This window comes from Typopeltis vanoorti, chromosome 4, assembly GCF_054136105.1.
Source record: "Typopeltis vanoorti isolate ZY-2024b chromosome 4, IOZ_Tvanoo_1.0, whole genome shotgun sequence".
Lineage (NCBI taxonomy): Eukaryota > Metazoa > Arthropoda > Arachnida > Uropygi > Thelyphonidae > Typopeltis > Typopeltis vanoorti.
The window spans coordinates 171,142,100-171,168,307 of NC_143552.1; the positions used below are offsets into that span (position 1 = coordinate 171,142,100).

A 26,208-nucleotide genomic window follows, 5' to 3' on the forward strand; every position below is an offset into this window, starting at 1 on the left:
GCCATGGCATTTCAAGATCTGTATGATCAATTAGAAACAAAGGATGGACAGAGAAAAATCTACCAACTAGCGAAATATAGAAATAAAGCAGCAAAGGACATCTTACATGTGAGGCAGATCAAAGATGCTGAAGGAAGAGTATTATGGAGGGATGTGGACATAAGAAACAGATGGAAAATATACTTTGAGGGACTTTTGAATGAGGAAAATGCAAGGACTCACAGAGGAGATGGGCAGCCTTCTGAGTGGATGGTGCAGAACATCAGTAGAGTGGAAGTGACGGAGGCCATGAAGAGGATGAGGAATGGAAAATCGGTGGGCCCCGACATAATTCCAGTGGATGAATGGAAGGCACTGGGGGAAGAGGGAATTGACCTGCTGTGGGACCTGTTCATGAAAGTTTGCCAACAGGAAAATATACCCGAGGAATGGAGGTAGAGTACTCTTGTCCCCATCTACGGGTAAAGGGGATGCAGAAGACTGTAAAAATTACAGAGGAATAAAGTTGATGTTCCACACAATGAAAATCCTAGAAAGGGTTCTTGATGGTAGATTGAGGAAGGAGGTGGAGATTGCAAAGGAACAATTTGGCTTCATGCCTGGTAGATCAACAACAGATGCTATCTTTGGGTTATGGCAGATGATGGAAAAGTATTGAGAGAAACAAAGGGAGCTACATCTGGCATTTATTGATCTGGAGAAAGCATAAGATAGAGTGCCAAGGCAAGAAGTCTGGAAGTGTTTGAGGGAGAAGAAGGTGCCGGAGAAATATGTCAGGTTGTTGCGGGAAATGTACAGAAATGTGAAGACAAGTGTTCGGACCTGTCTGGGACAGACAGAAAGTTTTCAAGACAGTTGGCTTGCATCAAAGTCCGTTTCTGTTTAATATTGTGATGGAGGTGGTAACAGAGGAGGTGAGAGAAGATGTGCCTTGGACAATGTTGTATGCAGATGACATCTTGCTGTGTGCAGATTCAAGATAAGAAGCGGGAACTAAACTGGAAAGGTGGAGAAAAGTGCTGGAAGAGAGAGGTATGAGACTGAGCAGAAGTAAGACAGAGTATATGTGTTGCACAGTGGGTGGTGGACAGGAGACAGATCTGGAGCTGGAAGGAAATGTCATCAGGAAGGTGAGAGACTTTAGATACTTAGGTTCAACAGTGGAAGAAGATGGAGGAGCTGAGAAGGATGTGGGATGCAGGATACAAGCGGGTTGGAGGAACTGGACGGAGATGGCTGGAGTGTTATGCGATAAGAGGGTGCCGATCAATCTGAAAGGCAAAATCTATAGGACAGTAGTGAGGCCAGCTATGACATATGCTATAGAAACTGTGGCCCTGAGGAAAAATAACATCAGCAGAATGGAAGTAGCAGAGATGAGAATGCTTAGGTGGATGTGCGGTGTGACCAGAAAGGATCGTCTGAGAAATGACTATGTCAGGGGAACAGTGAGTTATGAAATTAGGAGCGAAAATAGAGGAGGCAAGATTGAGATGGTTTGGTCATGTGATGAGGAGGGAGGACAAATATGTGGGAAGAAGGGTCATGCAGATGGATGTGCAAGGAAGGCGGAAGCTTGGGCGGCCAAAGAAGAGATGGAGGGAGCTGATAGAAGAGAACTTGAGGATAAGAACTTGGATGTGGTGACAGCCCAAAACAGGAAGGTATGGAGGAGACTCATTATAAACAGTGACCCCACTTAAGTGGGAGAAGCTGCAGAAGAAAAGAAGATGACAAGGTTATATATATATATATATATATAAAGTTGTAATGAAGCATGTCATGTAGGGTGGCATAGAATAGATTAACAAGGATATAATGAAAGAGTGAGAAACACTGGACAAGTATGAGGACAATGTATAAGGGTGTATAAGAATGACCAAAGGGATCACATTACAGAAGTTGATATAGTATGTTTGAAAAAATGGTCAATTAATATAGTTTATGATTCCTCTAACAGCTGAACACACACATTATAGTGGTGAACCTCTACATAAGAGAGTATCTCTTGAAAAAATGCAGTTTTTATGTACCTCACGAAAAAATTCATTTTTTCGAGAAGTACACAGCAAAAAAACTTTTGGATTTATTTTGGTCTGCTTAGTTAATTTTCTCTCATAATCTGAGTTAGTCTTCCTTACCATACTAATTACTCTCTCTACTTGTGCTTTATACTGTTGACTTGGTTGTTTATATTCCTTCCACAAAGGTTTCTTTTTTTGCTGCTTCTGCTTTATATTGCTAGTCATTCACTTAATCCCTACTCAGTTTATCCTCCTGATCCTAGGTATGCACTCTGATACTTCTTGCTCAAACAATCCTTGACCATTCTCATGCCCTAATGATATTCATTCCATGTAGTTTCTTATGCCATGGCACCCCCCCCCCCACCCCAAGTTTCCTTCTAAGTTTGTCATAATTGCCAGCTTTCTAATTCCACATAAAGCCTTCCTTTACTGATATCTCCATATGCTAAGAAACTTCCAGTACAAGATTGCATGGTCACTTTCCCAGATTAGAGGTAGAGTTGCTACAGCAGTTATGGATAGATCTTGTAATGCTATTACCAAATCCAACATACTCAAACTGCTGGTCATTTCCAACACTTGCTATTTCAGGTAATTATCCTTTAGTAACTGTATAAATTCCATTTCCATTTTGTCCTGTGCTCCTTCCTCCTTCCAATCTATATTACCATAGTCAAAGTCTCTCATGATAATTACTTATTGTACTCATCTACCGATGCATGTCATCCATACCTTCAACTGGATCCTCAGGTCTATCATTATTATTAATATATGGGCACCTCCATGGGGTCTGAAGACTCATTGCAGGAGACCCAATCTATCCATTCAATCTATCATACCTCTCTTTGAACCCATTAACAGACAAAACCCTCACAATCGACTCTGGCAACCCATTCCAGTTATTCACAACTCTCCAAGCCAAAAATCTAGTCCTCACACCCCTACTAACCACACCTTTGTTCAACTTCCAGGGATGACCTCTTGTTTTGATCTCTCCAGCCAAGCGCTGAAACATTTTCTCGGCATCTATCCTATAAAATCCTTTAAGCCACGTAAATGTTTCTATCACATCTCCTCTTTTTCTCCTATCAACCAACTTCTGCAATCCACACACCCTCAACCTAACCTCATAAGAGACATTTCACAGGCCGCTCACCATCTTGGGCACTTGCCTCTCAATTCTCTCCACCGCTTCCTCAACCCCAAAAAACCCAAGGGAACAGACTTCAGCACAGTAATTCAGATGTGGATGTATCAATGCCTTATAAACAGGAATTAAAATTTCCTTATCTCTACTTGTTAATGTGTTCTTCACAAGCCAAGTAATCCTATGGGCTACCTTAGCAACCATGTCCTCTAAACTTTAACTCTCTGTCTACCACCACTCCTAAATCTCTAGCTTCATCTATTTCCGTGAGTACAGTACCATCAATGTGATATATGGTTTGTAATCTATTTATCCCAAAACTTTAGATTTTTTGACATTAAACTCACACCCATTAACTTTTGCCCATACTGACAGCCTATTTAAATCATCCTACAAGCGTTCCACATTGCCCCTGATTAACTATTACTCTACTAATTTTGCATCAGCAGCAAGCAACTGAATATTTCCTTTCAGATTATTTCCTATATCATTTATGTACAAATTAAACAGCGATGGTCCCAGAAGTGAACATTGTGGCACACCACTAGTCACCTGTTTTTGCCTCTCCATATATAACTTTTTGATATCTGTCCAGATGCCATCTATTTATCCACATAACCAGTGTCATATCCATTGCGATTTGTTCAAATTTGCATAATAGTGTTCTATGTGATATTCTGTCAAATGTCTTTGCAAAATCATCATGTAGCCATTTTCTTTATCCAACTCAGCTGTTACTGTATTAACAAAGTTAGTTTCTTTTTTTTTTACCAATTTTTCTAGTACTTTTACCACCATTCCTGAGATACGGACTGGCCTATAATTTACTACTGTAGTCTTAGAACCTCCCTTATGCAAAGGAATAATTTTGTCCTCTTTCCTCTCCCTTGGAACTCTACCTCAGCTGAGACTTAAATTAAACAATTTATTCCAAGGCATTGCCAGTTCCCTTGCACATTCTCACAAAACCATAGTTGATATTCTATCTATTATTATTATTTAAGCCCCCATGGAGTCAAAAGACTCATCGTGGGAGGTCCTTCCTAAGAACATAAAGTCTGTCAAAACTCATCGAGGGGAGGACCCCCTAAGAAACACAAAGTCTATCATACCACTCCTTAAACTCATCGACCGTTTTTGCTCTCACCACTCCATCAGGCAATGCATTCCACGGTTCAACCACCCTCCATGCAAAGAAACCACTCCTCACCCTCTTGCTCACAGTTTCCTTTCATAACTTCCAAGGATGGCCTCTGGTCATCACTCCTTTCTGCTGTTCAACCAAGCGAAAGAACTCCCCAGTGTCAACCCTGTAACCACCTCTCAACAGTTTAAAAGTCTCAATCATATCACCTCTCCTTCTATCCACCCAAACTCTGCAGTCCACATTCCCTCAGCCGAAATCCACATTCCCTCATGACCAAAATTGTACAGTCCTGAAACCATCTTTGTACCCTTTCCACAGTTAATTTATCCCCTTCAAATCCTGGGGACCAAATCTGAGACCAATAGTCTAAGTGTGGTCTGATCAGAGACTTATACAACGGAATGATAACCCTTTTATCTCTGCAAGTCAGTGTCCTCATAATTGCAGCAATCCTCTGTGTTACCTTCACTACCTTTGCAATATGTCCCCTAAATTTCAGGTTTCTATCAATCATCAACCCCAGATCTCTTGTCTACCCTACTTCCTCCAGTATAACTCCTCTCATAGAGAGTGCAGCATCCCATCGATGTTTCCCAAACCTCAAGACCTTACATTTTTGCTGCATTAAACTGAAATCCCCATTCATTTGTCCATCTATCTAGCTTATTCAAATCCTCTTGCAGGGCTACCACATCTGCACTATTACTAATAATCCTTCCCAGCTTCGCATCATCCACAAACAACTGAATATCCCCTTGCAATGTCATTGATATAAAGGTTAAACAATATAGGTCCTAGTACTGAGCCCTGTGGGACCCCACTCGTAACCCTCTGCTTCCTTGAAACTGCTCCACCATACACAACTCTCTGATACTTATCAGACAGTCAATCCTGAATCCAGTTGACCAATCTGACATCCAGACCCATGTGCTGCAACTTAAATATCAGGTTATCATGTGGCACCCTGTCAAATGCCTTTGCTAAGTCTAAGAAAATTGTAGCATATGCCTTTCCCTCATCTAACATTCTTGTAACTTTATTATAAAAGGCTAGCATATTGCTAAAACAAGAGCGCCCTTTCACAAATCCATGTTAACTCTCACAGATAACATTACCCTCATCTTCCCAATGCTGTATACGGTCCCTCACTACTTTCTCCAAGATCTTAGCAACTACTGATGACACACAAACTGGCCTATAATTAGACACTTCCAGTCTGTTACCACCCTTATGCAATGGCACTATCTTACCTTCCTTCCATTCCCTGGGCACCTTTCCTGCAGCCAGACTTTCATTGAAAAGCCAGGTTAAAGCACTGTCAGTTCCCTAGCACATTCTCTCAAAACTCGTGGTGAAATACCATCCAGTCCCCAAAGCTTTACTGACATCCAGAGTACTCAGTATCTGAAACACACTCTCCTCCTGTACCTCTAAACCTCGAACCTGCCCTATCCTTCTAGCATTAAAACTGACTCCTCTAGAATGAAATACTCCAATAAAGTGTTCATTGAACAATTCCACTATGTCCTCTATATCAGTCACTCTATTCCCATTTTTATCCCACAATATCATTCTTCCACAGTCATTTCTCCTCTTACTGGCCACATAGCTAAAAAATTCCCTGGGATTTTCTTTGGATCTTAGGGCCAATCTCCTCTCATATTCCCACAGCTGTATTTACATTGAGATTCTGCAATATCGTAAAAACCTCCAATTCATCCTCCTCTGTTCTGACATTAGTGTCTGTCACATAGGTTAAAGCAGTAACCTCACTAGGAAGATATATACTTGCAAAGTGGTCACTCAATAACTCTACTATTTTATCCACTTCTGTCTCTCATGGCCATCATCACTCATTAAGATTAATCTTCTTCTTACTTGCCACATAACAAAATAACTCTTTGGGATTTCCTTTGGCCTGATTGACTACATTCTTCTCATAATCTGATTTTGCCATGCTGGTCATCTTTCTTTTTACATACCTTTCACAGCATTTTCTTCTTCTGCAGCTCAGGCTTAATGATATTACTCATCCATTTAACTCCTATCCGATTAACCCTCCTTACCCTAGGTAAAAAATTTAATATTGCTTCATCTAGGTGACCCTTAATTATATCCCATGCACTACTAACATCCTTACCTGCAGTGTTTTATGCCATGGCACAGATTTAAACTTCTTCCTAAGCATGTCATAATCACCGGCCTTGTAGTTCCACAAATGTCCCTTCATGATAGAATATTCCTCATGTTTTGCAATCTCTCAAGTCAAGACTGTATGGTCGCTTTTACCAATTGGAGGGAATGTTGTCGCCTTGGTTATGGATAGCTCTTCTGATTCTATGACCAGGTCCAATACTCTCCCAACTCTAGTTCCCCCTTCTATAGTAGCATCTAACAATATATTCTGTGCTGTTGGCATCTATCTCACACCAGACAGCCTCATAACTAATGAACCAAACATAATATGGTCATAAAGGTTATTATTATATGGCCATAAAGGTTATTTGATAAGTTTCAAATTCTATCAAAAAATGGACTAATTAGAAAACAAACATATGGACTCCTGGGCAGCATTCATATTTTCTAAATGGTCTGCACTAGGGTGACTCGTAAATGCTGGTAGGTGTATTCCTGTAAGCTCTCTGGTCAACTTATTTTTATGAAACTTTCATAGTTTCTACATTCGGCTTTGAAATAATGCTAGATCTAATATCCAATTTATTTTTATAATTTTACATTGCCGAACTGAAGAATTCTTTATTTTAGTAAATAAATGACATATGCCTATATAACAGTTACCTTAAATGATTAAACATGCCAAAGAAGATTCTGTAAGGCCTGTTCACTATATATCTATAAGATAAAAAATAAAATAAAATAAAAAATTTGTAAAAAACAAGATTAGCAAATTATGGTTCTCATATACATACAAGTACTAAATATTCAGTGTGATTATATATAATTGTGGTAAAGAGGATATATGACAAACATTTAAGTTATTAAAAGAGTTACATAGGATTTATGCAGAGCAATTTTTCAGCATTTGACAAGGGAGGGGGGTGTCAATCTCTGAAACACAGGTTATGTCATCCTTGAAAACTGAGTGAGCTTGTAGTTAGGAATGGCATCAGGACTAGATTTTGCATTCAGAGAGTGGTGGATAAGGAGCATGAGTTGCCAGACCCTGTTGTGAACATTTGTTGGTGAATATTCACAGAGTGGTAAGATAGAGTGTGATACATGGATGGATAGATAGTGGTATCAAATAGGGCTCCTGTGATGCATCTCTGAACTCCACAGAGACTCGCATATGTTATTATTAATAATAAGAATGAATGACAATGATGTACTTCTAAGCTAAAAGATCAAAATATATCAGATTAAAGTCTCACCCAACTTACAGTATGCAAATACAGTGAAACCCTGAATGAATGACAGTGATTTTAAACATGATATAAAAATATCTCAACCTGACTTGGTTTATGAAAGAAAGAACCATTCTTATATATTTGTTGTTTTTGCAGGTGATTCTGAAAGATGCCAAAAAGAATACCTGCACCTGCATAAGTTTTTCTCTTTTTACCTACCAGTGAGCTGATATAAGTCACCATATTTATTCCTTTACATTGTGCTAATCTGCCACTCAAAGTAAAAGAAATTTACTCCTAACACTGTATATATATACACTTTTAAAATGCTGATTATTCATGTTTGAGATTTAATGGAAACGAAGTTCAGCTCAGAGGAATGAAATTCAACTGCAATAAACATAACAATACTTCTGTCAGACAGCCATTTTCCAAGATAGACAGATGTTGTGCAAGGGACCTCCCCAATGAGGGGCCACTTTGTTCCAACTCTTTATCTTTGCTGTTCTTCCTATATTCTTTGCTCCACTTCTCCCGAGTCTTTTTTTTTTACTGTCTTGTCTTCCAAATCCCCATCAATAGGATCCAACATCTTGCCTCTGTGATTGCTATGCATTGTAATCGTGTAGATGTCCAGAAAGGGGGATCTGGTAGTCCTACAATACTTTGGACTCTGCTTTGGCAAGATAAGTGGTTTTGGATAGCTAGGCCAGGATCAATTAGCTAGTAGGCTTGTCTGAGGATTAACAATGTTGCAATAAGTCTCCTAACCCAAGGTCTAGAGATGGGGCACATGGCTTGCTGTGGACAAAATCTTGCAAAATATAAATGCTAAAGCACTCAGTCAAACACCATGAATGAAACAGATTGCATTGTCTAGCAGGAACAGTTGCAATTCCAAAAACATCATCTCAGTTTCCATTCTATCCAAAGCCTTGGTGGAACACTGAGTGCCAAGCAGCCAAAAAACATCACGACAGAGCATAGCATATTTTTTGTGATAAACTGTAAAATCTCTATAATAGATTTAGTTTAATCCTTTATCCCAGTGAGAGCAAACAAAGTTTGCGCCTGAAAATATCTTCAGGACTCAATATAGTGTTGTACTATCTTATCCAGTAAGTAGTGCAACACCAAGGCAACTCGTGGCAAAGGTGGAGCAAGCTACCAGGCACTTCTAACCCAGTATCTCCCATAATGCAAAACACATTTCCTATGTGGATATGTATACTGTTATGCATTAAAGGGATTGGCCATCTACCCAGACTAGTTTCGACCTTTATTGAGGTCTCTTCAGTGGGAGCCAGGCCCAGAGCTGGAGATACCAGGCAGAAGCAGTAGCAAGTCATCTGTGCCTATGGGTAGATGGCCAATCTAGTCTGGGTAGATGGCCAATCCCTTTAATGCATAACAGTATACATATCCACATAGGAAATGTGTTTTGCATTATGGGAGATACTGGGTTAGAAGTGCCTGGTAGCTTGCTCCACCTTTGCCACGAGTTGCCTTGGTGTTGCACTACTTACTGGATAAGATAGTACAACACTATATTGAGTCCTGAAGATATTTTCAGGCGCAAACTTTGTTTGCTCTCACTGGGATAAAGGATTAAACTAAATCTATTATAGTCTAACCTAGTGATAAATAAATTTTCAACATCTTTCTGTAAAATCTCTGATGATATGTAACTTATGTTCATTTTTAATGTTTTTTTTGTTTAGGAGAATGTACTTAGAGAAATGTTAATTTTTGTAATAATCTTATAATGAGTGTTTGTTTAAATAATGTGGCTCATGAGCTCAGTCAAGTTCCTAAGGAGTGGAAGGAGGGCAAGATTGTGCCACTTCATAAAGGAGGTGATCGAACTCAAGCATCAAACTATAGGCCTATTTATGTGTCAGGTGTTGTGGTTAATTATTTTATTTAATTGTGCATGTGTATATATATATTTAGCTCTTACTTGGTTATTTAACTTAAGTTTGAACTCTGGAATGCACAGGCATAGCTAGGGAAAGGTAGAAGGGGGGGGGGGGGGATCTGCCCCCAGCGGCACTTTGGACCTTTTTGAACTTTTGCAGTTAATTCTAAAATACAGCCTCGAGAACTCATTTCCAATTACTGTAATACTACTGTGAATTTCCCTCACAATTGCTGTAGGTGTTGCTAGTTGTGAGAGGAGTTTTTCTAAATAAAATAGATTAAGAATTACCTACATTGTTATGAAACAGACTTTGCCAATGTAAGCGACGCTTTTGCTAACAGAAAAGCAAGAAAAATAACATTTTAGAATGTTGAAATTAAAATGTTACTTCAAAAATATACATAGTATTTTAATTTATTTTCCTATACGTTGTTTTGATTTTTTGTAGTAATTTTGGCATGTATTGAGAGGGGCGGTAAACTCAGGGACCACCCCGGGCAGCAAAAGCTCTGGCTACAGTACTGCTGGTATGGTCCCTAGGGAGTGGAAGGAAGGCAAAGTAGTTCCTTTGCATAAAGGTGGGTCTAAGACTGCGGTAGGCAATTACAGACCAATCAAAAACTTTGGTGTGGTGGTAAAAGTATTGGAAAAGTTGGTTAAAGATAGAATTCAAGAATGGGTGGATTAGAATATGATACTCTATAGCCCCTATAGCGTATCATACATTTAAATCGATATTAAGATCGACATTTAAAAACCAACATGGTTTTTTTAAAGGTCGATCTTGCCTTAGCAATTTACTAACTTTTTATAATAGAGTGACAGCTGAGTTGGACAAGGGGAATGGTTATACAGTGATACTTCTGGATTTTGCTAAGGCTTTTGACAGGATACCTCATGGAATACTGTTGTGCAAATTGGAGCAGATGGATATTAAACTGGTGATATGGTTAAGAGAATTATTATTATTATTATTTGACACCTCCAGGGAGCCCAAAGACTCATCGAGGGAGAGCACCTACTCTAAAGCTCTGTCTCCACCACTCAATCCACCAATGCCATCTACTGCCAACCACCACTAGTTTTTCCACAGACAATCACAAACATCCATGCCCATGGCAGGATTCGAACCTGCAGCCTTTTGGGTGGAGGGCAGATACGCCAACCACTCGACCAGCCAGGCCGGCAATGGCTCAGGGAGAGATACCAGAAAGTGGTGTATGGAGGAGCAGAGTCCAGGATGAGGCAGGTGACCAGTGGAGTGCCTCAGGGCTCTGTGCTTGGGAAGTTATTGTTTAATTTGTACATAAATGATATGGGAAATGGCTTGAAGGGAGATATTCAGTTGTTTGCTAATGATGCAGAGTTGGGAGTGCAATAAAAAAATCAAGCTGATGTTGAGAGTTTGCAGGATGATTTAAATAAGCTCACAAAATGGTTAAAAGGTAATGGATATCAGTTCAATGTGGAAAAGTGTAAAGTTATGCATTTTGGGATTAAAAGATTACCAGCTGTGTACTACATTGATGGAATGGTACTCCAAGAGATTGATGAAGCTAAGGACTTAGGGGGTGTTGGTGGATAGGAAGATGAAGTTCAGAGGGCACATTGCTAAGGTGTCCAAGATTGAACATAGGATTACTTGGTCATTGAGAAACACACTAACATCCAGAGATAAAGAGGTTATTATTCCCCTTTATAAGGCGTTGATACTTCCACATTTGGATTACTGTGCTCAGGTCTGGTCACCTCGATTCCTTGGAGATGAGGAGGTTGTGGAGAGAGTTCAAAGGAGAGTGACTAGGTTGGTGAGTGAATGTAAAAAATGCTCCCTACATTGAGAGCTTGTGGATTGCAGAGGTTGGTTGATAGGTGGAGAAGAGGGGATATGATAGAAACATTTAAATTACTGAAAGTTTTTATAGGATTGATGCAGGGGAAATATTTCAGCTATGTGATAGTGATGGGAGAACAAGAGGTCATCTCTGGAAGTTGAGGAAAAGTGTGGTTAACAAGGGTGTGAGAATGAGGTTTTTTGGCAGGAGGAGGGTGATTTGACACCTCATTTATAATTACATCCCGTGATGAGATGATCAAATCCAAGACCCTCAAACCTTGTGTGTCCTCTGTTACATATTGTCTGAGGTAGTTGTCCCTCAAAAACTCAAGAAACTAATTTTTGTTACTTCCAGTTCTTATCTCATCATTCCAATCCATATTGCCATAATTAAAATTTCCCATAACGATCACTCTTTTTCCATTTGCAAGGTTAATTGGCTGATACATTTCACTACCCTCCACATTATTATGTCTACAGCAGCTTCCAATAAAGTATTTCATTCTATTCACCTCTAACTCACACCATAGTGCCTCAGAACCAGTACACTATTTCCCCCTTTGTATGGACATAATTGTTTTTCTATCATCAATAGCACTCCACCTCCTTTTTTACTCTTTCTATTTTAATGAAATACACCATGTCCTTCAATCTGTATTTCTGTTAGGTTGTCATCCTCATATGACCATGTCACTTATTCCAATAATTTTTAGGTGAATAACCTCAAATCAAGGCAGCCATTTCATTTCCTTGTTTCTGAAACTTCTAACACTCTTATACAAACATAACAGCTCATTCCTGGATCTCTAACAAGTTTTACTGATACTACTTATTACATGTAACTTCTCCATACTTTCCTTAAGCCATTTCTTTTTCTCTCTATTTATCTGAGAACTTTCTTCAAATTGAACTGTTTTCTTTAGATCCCAGATCATCCCCTTCCCATTTTGTGTACAAATCCTCTTGGAGCATTAATCTTTCTCATGCTGTGCTCCTTTTCATGTTAGAGGTTTAATGGAATATTAACAGCACTGAGAAAGGATTAAAACTAATTTTAATACTTCCAATGTTTCGTCTCTGTCACAGAGACATCTTCAGGGATTACAAAAACTTTTTGTAACAACACACACAAATACAATACAAAGTGAAACTAAAGTCCTATCTAGGTGGTGCACCCTCTATGGGCATTTGCAGGTGGCCTGGGATGTAAAGAGGGATCTCTGATAATTAAAGTTTCCCAAATTTTGGAAAGTTTAATGCAACCGTATTTGTTTAAATTAGGTTGATTTCTGAGTGCAGATGCAGATTCAAAGAATAGTCTTTCTTTTTTTTTTGAATTTACTATGGTGGAGCATGGTAGTTTTTTCCCAGAAGATCCTGTGGGATGTATCCAAAACATGGTCTGCAAGGCCGCATTGACCATAATCGCGTTTGCAGATGTAAGAACTCTGTTCTTCTAATCAGATGGATGCTGACCTGCCTGTTTGTCCGAAGTAGGCAAGTTTACAGGAACAAGGTACTTTATATACACCAGGCACTGATAGAGGAGGGAGCTGGTCTTTAGTGGAGCAGATAAGGGTAGCAAGTTTATGGTGGGGTTTAAAAGCTGTATTGAGGTTGTACTTTTTTTTAATGATCTGGCTATTTTTTCTGAAGTACCACGGATGTAAGGAATGGTGATGGCATTTCTGAAGTCCTACTGAAGAGATGGACGGGGAATGGGGAAGGACTTGATTATTTTTTTAATTCTGTAATCATTATAGCCATTGGAAAGGAAGGTGTTGTTAGGTTGAAAGGGTAGTTTTACTGGAACAAAGATTGTGGGCCCTATTGGTCAGAGTTTTAATAATGCCATGTTGCTAGGAGGGGTGGTGGCGGGAGAGTTTGTGAATGCATCTGCCTGTATGAGTAGGTTTTCTATATACAGAGAAAGAAAGGTTACCATTAGGAAGGCGTGTTACTAAGGTGTCTAGGAAGGGTAAACTATTGTTATATTCCTTTTCCATCGTAAACTGGATTCTTGGATGTAGACTATTGAGGTGACTGAGGGAGGAATCTAATGTGTCTGGGCCATGAGGCCAAATAGAGAACACATCATCTACATATCTTAGCCAGATAGAAGGTTTTAGAGGAGAAGAGTCAATGGCTCGTTTTTCAAAATTTTCCATGTAATAATTGGCAAGAGGGGGTGAGAGGGGGGGGACCCATGGCAGTTCCCTCTATCTATTTGTAGATTTTGTTCCTCCAAGAGAAATAACCAGAGTTGATGGCAAGGAAAAGAGCTCTAAAATATCAGAAGGAAAAACATTTTTTAAGAGTGTTAAGGTGTCGGTTAGGGGAATATTTGTAAACAAAGAAATGATGTCAAAGCTGACCAATATATCTGCATTATTTAAAGTAAGTTTTTCAATTAAGTTTTTAAAATGGGTGGAGTTGTTTACATAAGATGAAGTAAGACCAATGAGGGGGGGTCAAAGAGTTAGCTAGCTGCTTTGATAATTTGTAGCAAGGTGCATTGGTGGGCATCTACTATAGGTCTTAGGGGAGAATTAGGTTTGTGGATTTTGGGTAAACCGTATATCCGGGGGGGGGGTGGACGAGAGCAGAATAGTTTGAGTTTTTTTGTAATGTCAGGAGACCAGGAAGAAACATTTTTAAGTAGGTTTTTTTAACTTGAGTTTTTGTGGGATTGTGTTCCAGTGGTATGTAGGTAGCGCGATCACGGAGAATAATATCCATTTTCCCGATTATATTCTGAGGAGTTGAGAACAACAATGGCATTACTCTTATCAGCTCTGGGGATGACAATACTTTTTTTCTTTCTGTAATTTTTTGAGGGCAGAGAGTTGACTGGAAGATAAATTAACTTTAGGAAGTGAAGAACGGGAGAGAATGCTAGCTACGTCAAGTCTGATGTTATTGGCTGTTTCTGGAGCTAAGTGACAGATTCCGCGTTCGATGTTGTACATAATATCCAATACAGGAACTTCAACCATTCTCAGTGCTGTTAATATTCCATTAAACCTCTAACATGAATTCTTCACAGCACTCAAAACAGAGTCTTCCCTGTTTGTCTTGCACATTTGTTCTCTCATTCTCTACACTTATTATCTTAATTCAATAATTCACCAAATGTATAAGAACTGTATAAGAGTGAGTACAGACCATTCACTCTTATAAAGTTCAATTCTTAGTTCAAACTCATTTTACACATTAACAAACTGCACTCCTTTCTCTTCACACATTTCTGCTAGCATATCAATCATAATTCTTGCCCTGTGCTCATGTTATCGCTGTGATACCTGGGCAACACACTGACTACAATTCATATCACTATTATCGTTTATCCTTCTCAACAACCTCCTGTTATTCAATCTTATTATCAAGTCATTTCTCCCTACTACTACTACTACTACCACCAACTAATTTGGTTGCTTACTCCTCATATCCAACACCTCAGTCACTCTAGTCATTTCACCTCCTGGAAAAAAATTTTTTGCATCTTCTCATTTACCACACCTCTAATAATTGAATCACCATAAATCATTTGCGGGTCTTTTGTTAACATTTTCATACCAACATTGTTTGTTTTCGTCTTCTCACTCTCCGATACATATCTCCAATTCTCTTAATTTCACTGTACATCTGTCTCATCTCTTGCCTCATCATCGCCAACTCAGATTTCAAATCTTGTGTCTTTTTTTTTTTTTTTTGCTATCATTCACTCTCACTATTTTATCACATGTTTTTAGTCAACCCTGCTTGCCACCTTACAGTTAATGGCACTCTGTTTTTCAACAGCATTATTGCCCACTTTATCATTTATTTCACTCTGTTTATCGATGTTATTATTACCGGCTTTATCATCAGCTGAACTTTTATCCTTGCTATCACTTCCACACACTCTACGAACATTCACACAATCTTCAACCGCTGTCCGTTACAACGCCATGTTCTGTACTCATATTTAAACTATTTAAACTCCCATTTAAGCAAGCCTCGTGGTCCATCAGAATATTGCATTTCTTACATACCCACAGTTGTTCTTTTCTCTTATTCAGTTTAACATAAATATCCCCGCCAACTTCTCATGCATGCATACACAGCATTCACATACATTCACAGCATACCATTCTTGAGAAATCCAAGCTCTTCACTTTGTCTTCTGCACAGACCTGTATAATGATTTTCCTTTCACTGTCATTTTGTGTCAATGTGCCAACACATGGCCATTATCTTGGCAATGTTTTCAAAAAAGAGTGAATTCCATGTTTTCAAAAAAGAGGGAAGACTGAATAGTTTCCTCCCACAGTAAGCAATGCTCTATATATTAAAAATTTCATAATTTACTGTCACTCTCATAATAGGGGAAGGTGGAGGGGGTGAGGAACAACCAAAAGATAGCTGCAAGAGCCAATCGATCATATCTCTGCATGATCTCTTAATAATGTGTTCAGGTTTCCAGCAGAAAAAGGTGTCCGTACACACTTCTAAATTTTCCTATGGACTTGCTGGTCTATAGAAGCAACCACCAATATATTTTGTCCTTTACACCTCTATCTCGCACCAGAATTTTAAATTAAGGAAGATTTTAGCTCTTCCCTAGAGCTAAAATCTTCCTTAATTTAAAATTTTCTTGATTGTGGTCATAGCTATCATCAGCAATGTGCTGCCTCCAATTCCGCTCTATCCTCCATGAAAATACAATACCATTTTCATTCTATTCTAGTAATTACATTATTTTCTGTCAACCAAGATCTTACTGATGTTTATAATTTTTGGCCATGCCGAGCTGACCAATCACAGACACTTTTCTCCCTTATTTGTGATGCATCTGGCATTCATGTACATGCATTTCCACATCCCTTGGACCACAATAACTTTTGTGTAATGTCGTTACCAATATACTTGAATCTGAAACCTGTGTAATTGCATTGAGCACTGCATAATCATTTCAGAACATTATTATTAATATCATCATTTGACCTCTATGGAGTCAAAGACTAAGCGTAGGAGGTACACACTTACTTGCAATTATAATAACGGAATTAACTCACGTAAAATATTCTTTATTAGTAGAATTTTTGCCTGAGTATCATAGGCATCATCAGCACAAGTACAAAGGCTAATTAATTAGTGTTGAGACAGTTGTAGGTGTACTCCTGCGATGAGTCTTTGGACACCTTGGAGGTATCAGGAATAATAATAATAAACAATAACTGACATATTCACATGGCACTACCTAAGTAGCTAAAGTAAGATAACTAAAATGATAACAATTACTTGAATTTCATAAACTTATTCTAAAAAAATAAAAATAAAACTATACACGTGTATACAATTATAAAAGTTAGGAAAGATTAGCTGATTTATAGAAATCAGCTAATCCTTCCTAACTTTAGACCATCAGATCTGTTTAAGTTAGGGGAGTGAAGTAACGTTTCACGTTTCTTTGTAAAGCAGTTCCATGAGGAACCGACTTTTATGAATGACTTTTGCCTTGTTCCACTGAACTCTATGTCTGGTGTTGATGCATGCTCTGCAAGTTCAGACTGTTTAGGTTCAAGGTACTGAATATACGACTTGTGATCTTCTAACCGGATAAGTGCAGATCTTCCTGTTTGTTCGAAATATGATAACCCACAAGAGCAGGGAATCTGGTAGACACCTGGATAGGTGAGATATGGGAGCTTATCCTTCAGAGACATGAGGAATGTGGAGATTTTTCTGATGGGTTGAAAGGCAACACAGATATTTAGTGGTTTTAACACTTTAGCTATGCATTCATTAATGCCTTGCACATAGGGGATAGGTATACATGTTATTTCTTCTGTATTTGAAGAGGATGCTGAACCTGACTACTGAGCGTTCTTTTTATGAAGGAATTCTTATATCCATTGGATAAAGAGGAGAAATTAATCTATTGCAACTCTTTCTGTAATAGTTCTTCTGAAGAACAAAAGGAGTGGGTTCGATGAACCAATGTTTTTAAAGTACCTGCCTTTTGACTGGGATGGTGATGTGATGCAGCATGGATGTAATGTCCTGTATGTGTCTCCTTCCTATGTTCCATGTAGAAGTTGGCAATAGCAGGAGATATAGGGTTATCCATTGCTGTTCCTTCGATTTGTTGGTATAGCTGGTTTTTTGAAGAAAAAATAACCGATCTTTATTACAAATTCAAATAATTTGACTATATCTGCAGGAAATTCTTGGTGTTGTATTTCAATGCTGTCTGCTAACAAAACATTTGTAAATAGAGAAACAACATCTAGACTAATCATAATATCAGAATCGTCTATATGAAGTTCCAAAATGTTATTTCTGAAATAGGAATAGGATGTCCCACTTACAAAACTTCAAAATTTCTGAAAAACTCGCTCACTTCTTCAACTAGAAGAACTGCTACGTATATAAAAAATTCTTTGGATTTCGAAGGAATAGCAATGAGTAACCCTATATCTCCTGCTATTGCCAACTTCTTCATGGAAAACTTCGAATAACGTATTTTTGACAACATTTCACCTAGACCTGACCAATGGTTCAGATATGTGGAGGATATTTTTGCCATATGGAAGGGCACAAATGAAGAATTACAACAGTTTCTCTCAAAATAATTAACTTCATCCCAGGATCCAGTTCACCCCAGAATTAGAAATAAATAAACAGTTAGCCTGTTGTGATCTCTTAATTCTATGCCAACCAGATGGTAACCTATAATTCACAGTCTATAGCAGGGGTCTTCAACGCATGGCCTGCCGGCCATTTTGAAAAAATAACTACTTAACATTAAAACACAAATAAATAAAATATAATTTCAATGAAGCCTGCAGGCCACTAAGCTATACTGCGGTATTTAGAATTGCAAGATGCTTTCCAGATTCACAAGGAACGCTGTGCATTTGATACTGTACTCAAAATCCTAGCAAGAGGTGTGTGGGGAGTTGAGTAAACTAGATGTTAATAAGACTGTTGGACTTGATAATATATCACCACATATTCTGAAGGAATGTGACAGGGAGTTGACACCTGCCTTGACATATTTTTTTAATACGAGTCCTGCACTCGGTCGAGTTCCTAAGGAGTGGAAGGAGGGCAAGATTGTGCCACTTCATAAAGGAGGTGATCGAACTCAAGCATCAAATTATAGGCCTATCTGTGTGTCAGGTGTTGTTGTTAAGTTGTTGGAGAAGCTTGTGAGAACTAGGATCCAAAGTTGGGTTGACAACAATGATATTATCTTTGATGGACAGCATGGATTTGCTAAAAGGAGGTCATGTTTTAGTAGTCTACTTATTTATTACAATAAAGTGACTGCTTCCTTGGACAGAGGAGAGGGATACACAGTGATATACTTAGCTTTCACAAAGGCTTTTGTTAGAGTACCTCATGATAAATTGATAGTCAAACTAGAGCAGATGGGGTTGGATATTAGATCAGTGCATTGGATTGGAGACTGGCTATCTCATAGGTATCAACAAGTTGTGTATGGGGGAGCGATATCCAGGAAAGTCACTAGTGGAGTGCCTCAGGGGTCTGTTTTAGGGCCATTACTGTTCAACTTGTATATTAATTATATTGGTGAAGATTTGGATGGAGATATTCAGTTGTTTGCAGATGATGCAAAGTTGGGACGAACCATGAAGAGTAGTGAAGATGTTGTGGCCTTGCAAGAAGACTTGAATAAATCGAGTGATTGGGTACAGAAATGGGGATGCGAGTTCAATGTTGCAAAAAGTAAGGTTTTAAAATTTGGAAAACAAAGATGGGATGCAGAATTTATGCTTGGTGAGGATATATTGTTGGAGGGGGGAGAAATAAGAGATCTGGAGGTGATAGTGGATAAGGATCTGAAATTTAGGGGACACATAGTGAAAATTGTGAAGACAGCACAAAGGCTTCTGGGGATGATGCGGAGGACACTAACGTGTAGAAGTAGGGAGATTCTTGTTCATTTGTATAAGGCTTTGATTACGCCACACATGGATTAGTGTGCCCAAATTTGGTCACCTGGTTTTCAGAAGGGTGAAGAGATGTTAGAAAGGGTCCAAAGGCAACTGACTAAGGTTGTTTCTGACCTCTGGATTGAGTATGACGAAAGATTGAGAAGATGCAATTTGCAGAGTCTTGTGGATAGGACGAAGAGGGAAGATATGATAGAGACCTACAAGTTGGTAAGGGGTTGTTATAGGATCAATGATGGAGAGAAGTTCTACAGAATATAGTGGGAGATCAGGGGAGAACCAGAGGTCATCCCTGGAAACTGTATAAGAAAGGTGTGAGTAGGGGAGTGAGAGGCAGGTTTTTCTCGTGCAGAGCTGTAAATGATTGAATGTCTTGCCTGAGAGTATTGCTGTTTGGAAGTAGTTTGAATGTGTTCAAGGCACGGTATGATGAGCTGTGTGTGTGTGTGTGGTAAAATGACCACCCAGATGAGTCTCTGACTCCATGAGGTCTTGGGGTAATAATAATAAAAATAAACAAACTCAGCTTCAAGAGTATAGGTAGGAGTCAGTTTCATGATAAGTAAATACAATCAATACTTGAAAAAAGATAATTTAATGAAGAAAACATTCATTTTCTTACAATGTTGTGGACAACTTGGCAATGTTTTTCCTTGACAAGTTTGTCGATGTTGGCATCAATGCCATCAACACCAGACAGAGTTCAGTGAAACAAGACAAGTCATTCAAAAAAGTCGGTTCCTCATGGAATGGCTTTACAAAGAAACATGTGAAACGTTATTTCACTCCCCTAAGTTAAACAGATCTGATGGTTTACGTCTATTCCCTTTGTGGGATATAGTACTCTATAAATCAGCTAATCTTTCCTAACTTTTATAATTGTATACAGTAGTGGCTCGTGGCTTGAAATCGTGGGGGTATTGCAACTTTCAAAATATCCATACATACTGTAAGTACAGTGTATATGTGTTTGGATAAAATATCAAAATTATGGTAAAAATTTTAAAAAATTATGAAAAAATATTGTTTATTATCGATAAAATTATACAGTTTGGTATAATTCAAAATTACTTAAAAATAAAACCATTATCATAACCCCAATAATGTTCTAAAATAAAAACTATAACAAATAAAAGCAGACGAGAGGATGGAAACAGTAGGAGAGACAGAATGAGAGAGTGATATGGAAGTGCTAGAAGAGGAGAGAATGGAAACAGTAGGACAGATGGAATGAGAGAGAGGTATGGGAATGCAAGATGAGAGGATGGAAACGGTAGGAGAGACGGAATGAGAGAGGGATATGGAAGTGCTAGAAGTGGAGAAAATGGAAACAGTAGGAGAGACGGAATGAGAGAGATGTATGGGAGTGCTAGAAGAGGAGAGAAAGAGATGTATGGGAATGCTAAAAGAGAGAGAATAGCAGTAGAGGAGAGGGAATGAGAGAAACCTATGGGAATGAAAGAAGAGGAGAGAATGGTAAGAGGTATAATGTATGGGGACTCAATGATCCGTGGTGTTTAAGATAGGATGTGCGAGGAGTGTTTGCCATGAGGAACAATAGAAGGGGTGGCTATGGCAATTAAGAGAGGTGAAAGAGTGGATGAGACGATTGTGATGGTAGGAACAAATGATTTGAGTGGTAATGTAAGTCGGGCAGCGAAAGTTATGAGATTTTTGCTTGAGGCTGTATGGAAGAAGACAGAGAGAGGAAAAATAGTGTGCGTGTTGCCTAGGTATGATAATGACGAGCTGAGCAGAAGAGCAGTAATATTGAATGACATAATAGCTAGAATGTGTTACAAGAGAGGACTGGTATATGTGGATGCTTGGAGTGCATCTGAGGAAAGAGAGGAATTGTATGCAAGAGACCGCTTACATTTGAATGAGGAAGGACGTGGGCATCTGGAGAGATTGCTGTTCTAAACGAGTCAGAGTGTCCCAGGGAGGATGATAGCAGGGGTGGCCTCTTGTGGGAATGGATACTTGGGAGAAGGGAGACGACATCAGGTAACACTGAGCCTAGGGGAGTCTAGAGGGGATAATGCTGGATATAGAAACAATGGCATTTATATGCTTTATACTAATGCCAGGAATATCCAGAATAAGGGAGAGGAATTGGTGGCGCAGATAGCATCAGCCTGGCCAAACATTATCATATATAACCACATCTCAGTGATTGACAGAAGGGAATATAATAACAGAAATAGAAGTCGCTGGGTACAGTATTTTTCGTCAGGATAGGAGAGGAAAGCGTGGGGTACTGCTTATGATAAGTGATGACCTATGTCCTCTAAGATTGGAGGCTTTGGAAGGAAGTGAGACAAATGATTTTGAGAGCATATGGTGTGAGGTAGAGGTAGCAAGACAGGATATTTAGTGGGGGTGTTGCTACAGACCCAGGAGCACAGAGGATGGGGACCAGGAGATGTTTAGACAGTTAAATTTGGCAAGTGTAAGAAGAATGATTGTTATGGGAGATTTTAACTACAGTAGTATAAATTGGAGAGAGGAAGATGCATGTTGCAATAGAGGAATGGAATTTCTATAATTCCTGAGGGGCAAATGGCTTAGGCAACATGTAACAGAGGGAACAAGAGGTTCAAGAGTTTTGGATTTGGTTATAGCATCAGAAGAGTTGATAATAACTGAGATGACATCTCTCCCACCAGTTAGAGAGAGTGACCATATGGTTTTGACTTGGAAAATGAATAGACATGCAGGAGTATCAAAGAGACGGGAACTTATGTGGAATTATAAAGCAGGTGATTATAATAGTCTTAGACGTCAACTTCAGGAAGTTTCATTGAGGGAGGAATTGGAAGGCATGGATATCATTAGGGTGTGGGAAATTGTGAAAGAATATTTGTTAGCAGCAATGGTAAGTTGTATACCACGAGTGAAGAAGAGGACACAATTTGGAGTAAAGTAGATGACAAACAATATTAAACAGGAACTGCATGCGAAAAAGAGGCTATAGAAGAGATATAAGGAAACAGGTGAAGATAAGATGCATGAAGAATATAAGACACAGGCCAGAAGGGTGACTAGTGTGGTAAGGAAAGCAAAACTGGAATATGAGAGGAGATGGCCCCTAAGATCCAAAGAAAATCCTAGGGAATTTTTTAGCTATGTGGCCAGTAGGAGGAGAAATGATTGTGGAAGAATGATATTGTGGGATAAAAATGGGAATAGAGTGACTGATGCAGAGGACATAGTGGAATTGTTCAATGAACACTTTATTGGAGTATTTCATCCTAGAAGAGTCAGTTTTAATGCTAGTTGGATAGGGTTGGTTCGAGGTTTAGATGTACAGGAGGAGACTGTGTTTCAGATACTGAGTACTCTGGATGTCATTAAAGCTTTGGGACTGGATGGTATTTCACCACAAGTTTTGAGAGAATGTGCTAGGGAACTGACATTGCCTTTAACCTGGCTTTTCAATGAAAGTCTGGCTGCGGGAAAGGTGCCCAGGGAATGGAAGGAAGTTAAGATAGTGCCATTGCATAAGGGTGGTAACAGACTGGAAGTGTCTAATTATAGGCCAGTCTGTGTGTCATCAGTAGTTGTTAAGATCTTGGAGAAAGTAGTGAGGGACCGTATAAAGCATTGGGTAGATGAGGGTAATGTTATCTGTGAGAGTCAACATGGATTTGTGAAAGGGTGCTCTTGTTTTAGTAATATGCTAGCCTTTTAAATTAAAGTTACAAGAACATTAGATGAGGGAAAGGCATTGTTGGATTCTGAAAATATAGAGATTAGAGTAATTATTATTTGCTTCAGAATCCAACATGATTTTCCATCACATAAGCTAGACTTGTAAATATTATTTAATGTAAATCACTTGTTTATAAATTAATATTCATATAACTATCTTTAATTTTATCTAATATTTAATTATTTAATCAAAGATATGTGTTAATAGTAATAAGACTCTGTATTAAATATTATTAAGCTATTTTATTTATTGCTATGTTAATATTATAAAAATTTGTATTTGATATTTTAACTGTGCATTAATTGAAATGTAAATATCCTTTATTTATTCCTACTTGTAGAAGTTTAGCGTTATGCAATACCTCAATTTTATTGTTTTGTTTTGTTGTCATGGAAACGTATGTTAGATAGCTTGCACGAGTTTGGAACAGAACGTGAGGGAGAATGTTGAATGTTTACTAAAAAGGATTCGAGTTAAAGAGAGCACGAGAACAATTTAGGCGGAAAGAGGGGATATAAAAGGAAGAACGCTGAAAATATAAAAAAAGAGAGGATTGGCATTCGGTTGGAATCAGAGGATATTCCAATTAGGCATTCGGGGGGAATCAGAGTGCGATAATAGCGAGTCGGCGAATCACTCAAGTAGCTAATTTAAATCTACTTGTCTAGAAGGGGTTAGCTAATAAGTGTCAGAATAACAATTATAGCTACGGAAGATAGCTGAGTGACTAGCGATACTTTAGTTGAGATTTAATTGCAGGGCCGACCTTTCAAGGACACATGGAATCTTGAAGCATAGCACGGAGTAACTAGAGAATAAGTAGTAGCTGTAAAGTTGAAGTTTAACGATAGCTGTGTTTAGAATTATAGTGCCTAAAGGATTAATCAAATGCCGGAGGAATGGACAACTGTGCATATAAAACTTCTAGTTAAGGAATTATTGTGTGTTACCTTAATTCACGAGTGATCAGTAGTACTTCATGCAAGAACGTTTGATTATGTGTATTGTAACCATTAATTAATTCAGTTATTGCTTAGAAGATTTATTTTAATGAGTGCCGTTTATTATTTAAAGTGTTTACAGTTATAAAAAGTGTTTGCTTATAAGTAGATGAAGAAAGAAGATTATCGGTAAGAATATTCCAACCATTAATATTCCTATACAGAGATATGTGCGAGTTTCATCCTAGAATTTCCTTATAATAAGAGTAACTATTGCGGAGATTAGCTGAAGTGTAGATTTATAAGTGTTTGCCTGTGAAGAGGTGTTACTGCAATTTTATTGTATTTGGAACTTAAGAAACTGTGAGAAGACTGTATTACAGATAACAGATTTACCATTGTCTGAGTTTGTATGACTATATTATCAGAAAGGCTGAAGTGTTTATAATAACTTAATTACTGATTTGAACTTACGTGTATAATTTGTGATTCTAAAATGAAATGTTTGTTTTTTGTTAATCAAAAGTTGTATTTTGCCTGAATCTCTTTTATTGCACCATTCATAAAATATTCGAACCAAAGCGGGTGAATTAAGTAAGTTAAATATACTCGGCCAATATATATTAATAACAACATATAAAGGAGAAATAGGTGAATTGGTTTTTCTTCAGTTCTTGAACTAATTCAAATATAGAGTGGTGCAGTCAATAAATATAAATTTTCTCTATATATGAATTAGAAATCAACTTGCAACCTATCAACTAGTTAAGATCGTAATAACTAAATATCGGATCCAAAGTATAGATTGAGAAGAAGTAGGATCCAACAGGCATATACTGCAATTTTCTTAGACTTAGCGAAGGCATTTGACAGGGTGCCACATGATAAGCTGATATTTAAGATGCATCACATGGGTCTGGATGTCAGATTGGTCAACTGGATTCAGGATTGGCCGTCTGATACGTATAAGAGAGTTGTGTAGGTGGAGTAGTTTCAAGGAGGCAGAGGGTTACAAGTGGGGTCCCACAGGGCTCAGTACTAGGACCTATATTATTATTATTATTCAGGCCTCCATGGAGTCAAAAGACTCATCGTGGGCGGTCCTTCCTAAGAACATAAAGTCTGCCAAGACTCATCGAGGGAAGATCCCCCTAAGAAACACAAAGTCTATCATACCACTCCTAAAACTCATTGACCGTTCTTGCCCTCACCACTCTATCAGGCAATGCATTCCACGGCTCAACCACCCTCCATGCAAAGAAACCACTCCTCACCCTCTTGCTCACAGTTTCCTTAGTAACTTCCAGGGATTGCCTCTTGTCATCACTCCTTCCCGCTGTTCAACCAAGTGAAAGAACTCCCCAGGGTCAACCCTGTAACCACCTCTCAACAATTTAAAAGTCTCAATCATATCACCTCTCCTTCTATCCGCCAAACTCTGCAGTCCACATTCCCTCAGCCGATTCTCATAACTATTCTTGTACAGTCCTGAGACCATCTTTGTATCCTTTCCGCTGTTAATTTATCCCCTTCAAATCCTGGGGACCAAATCTGAGAACAATAATCCAAGTGTGGTCTGATCAGAGACTTATACAACGGAATGATAACTGTTTTAGCTTTGCAGGTCAGCGTCCTTCTCATAACTGCAGCAATCCTCTGTGTTACCTTCACAACCTTTGCAATATGTCCCCTAAACTTCAGGTTTCTATCAATCATCAACCCCAGATCTCTTGTCTCCCCAAACTTCCTCCAGTATAACTCCTCCCATAGAGCATGCAGCATCCCATCGATGTTTCCCAAACTTCGAGACCTTACATTTTGCTGCATTAAACTGAAACCCCCATTCATTTGCCCATCTATCTAGCTTATTCAAATCCTCTTGCAGGGCTACCACATCTGCACTATTACTAATAATCCTTCCCAGCTTTGCATCATCCGCAAACAACTGAATATCCCCTTGCAATCCACTGGCAATGGCATTGATATAAAGGTTAAACAATATAGGTCCTAGTACTGAGCCCTGTGGGACCCCCACTTGTAACCTTCTGTCTCCTTGAAACTGCTCCACCATACACAACTCTCTGATACCTATCAGACAGCCAATCCTGAATCCAATTGACCAATTTGACATCCAGACCCAT

At 38.6% G+C, this 26,208-nt stretch overlaps 1 protein-coding gene across 1 annotated transcript in view; it reads right to left on the reverse strand.

Moving 5' to 3' along the window:
* Nucleotides 1-26,208, reverse strand: part of LOC150107843 (protein phosphatase PP2A 55 kDa regulatory subunit-like) — a 282,326-nt gene that overhangs the window by 25,686 nt on the left and 230,432 nt on the right. Inside the window, exon 7 of the mRNA XM_090391589.1 lies at nucleotides 7,121-7,174. Within this exon, the coding sequence (XP_090247715.1) occupies nucleotides 7,130-7,174 (45 nt within the window). The 3' untranslated portion in view covers nucleotides 7,121-7,129. The remainder of the gene's footprint in view (nucleotides 1-7,120; nucleotides 7,175-26,208) is intronic.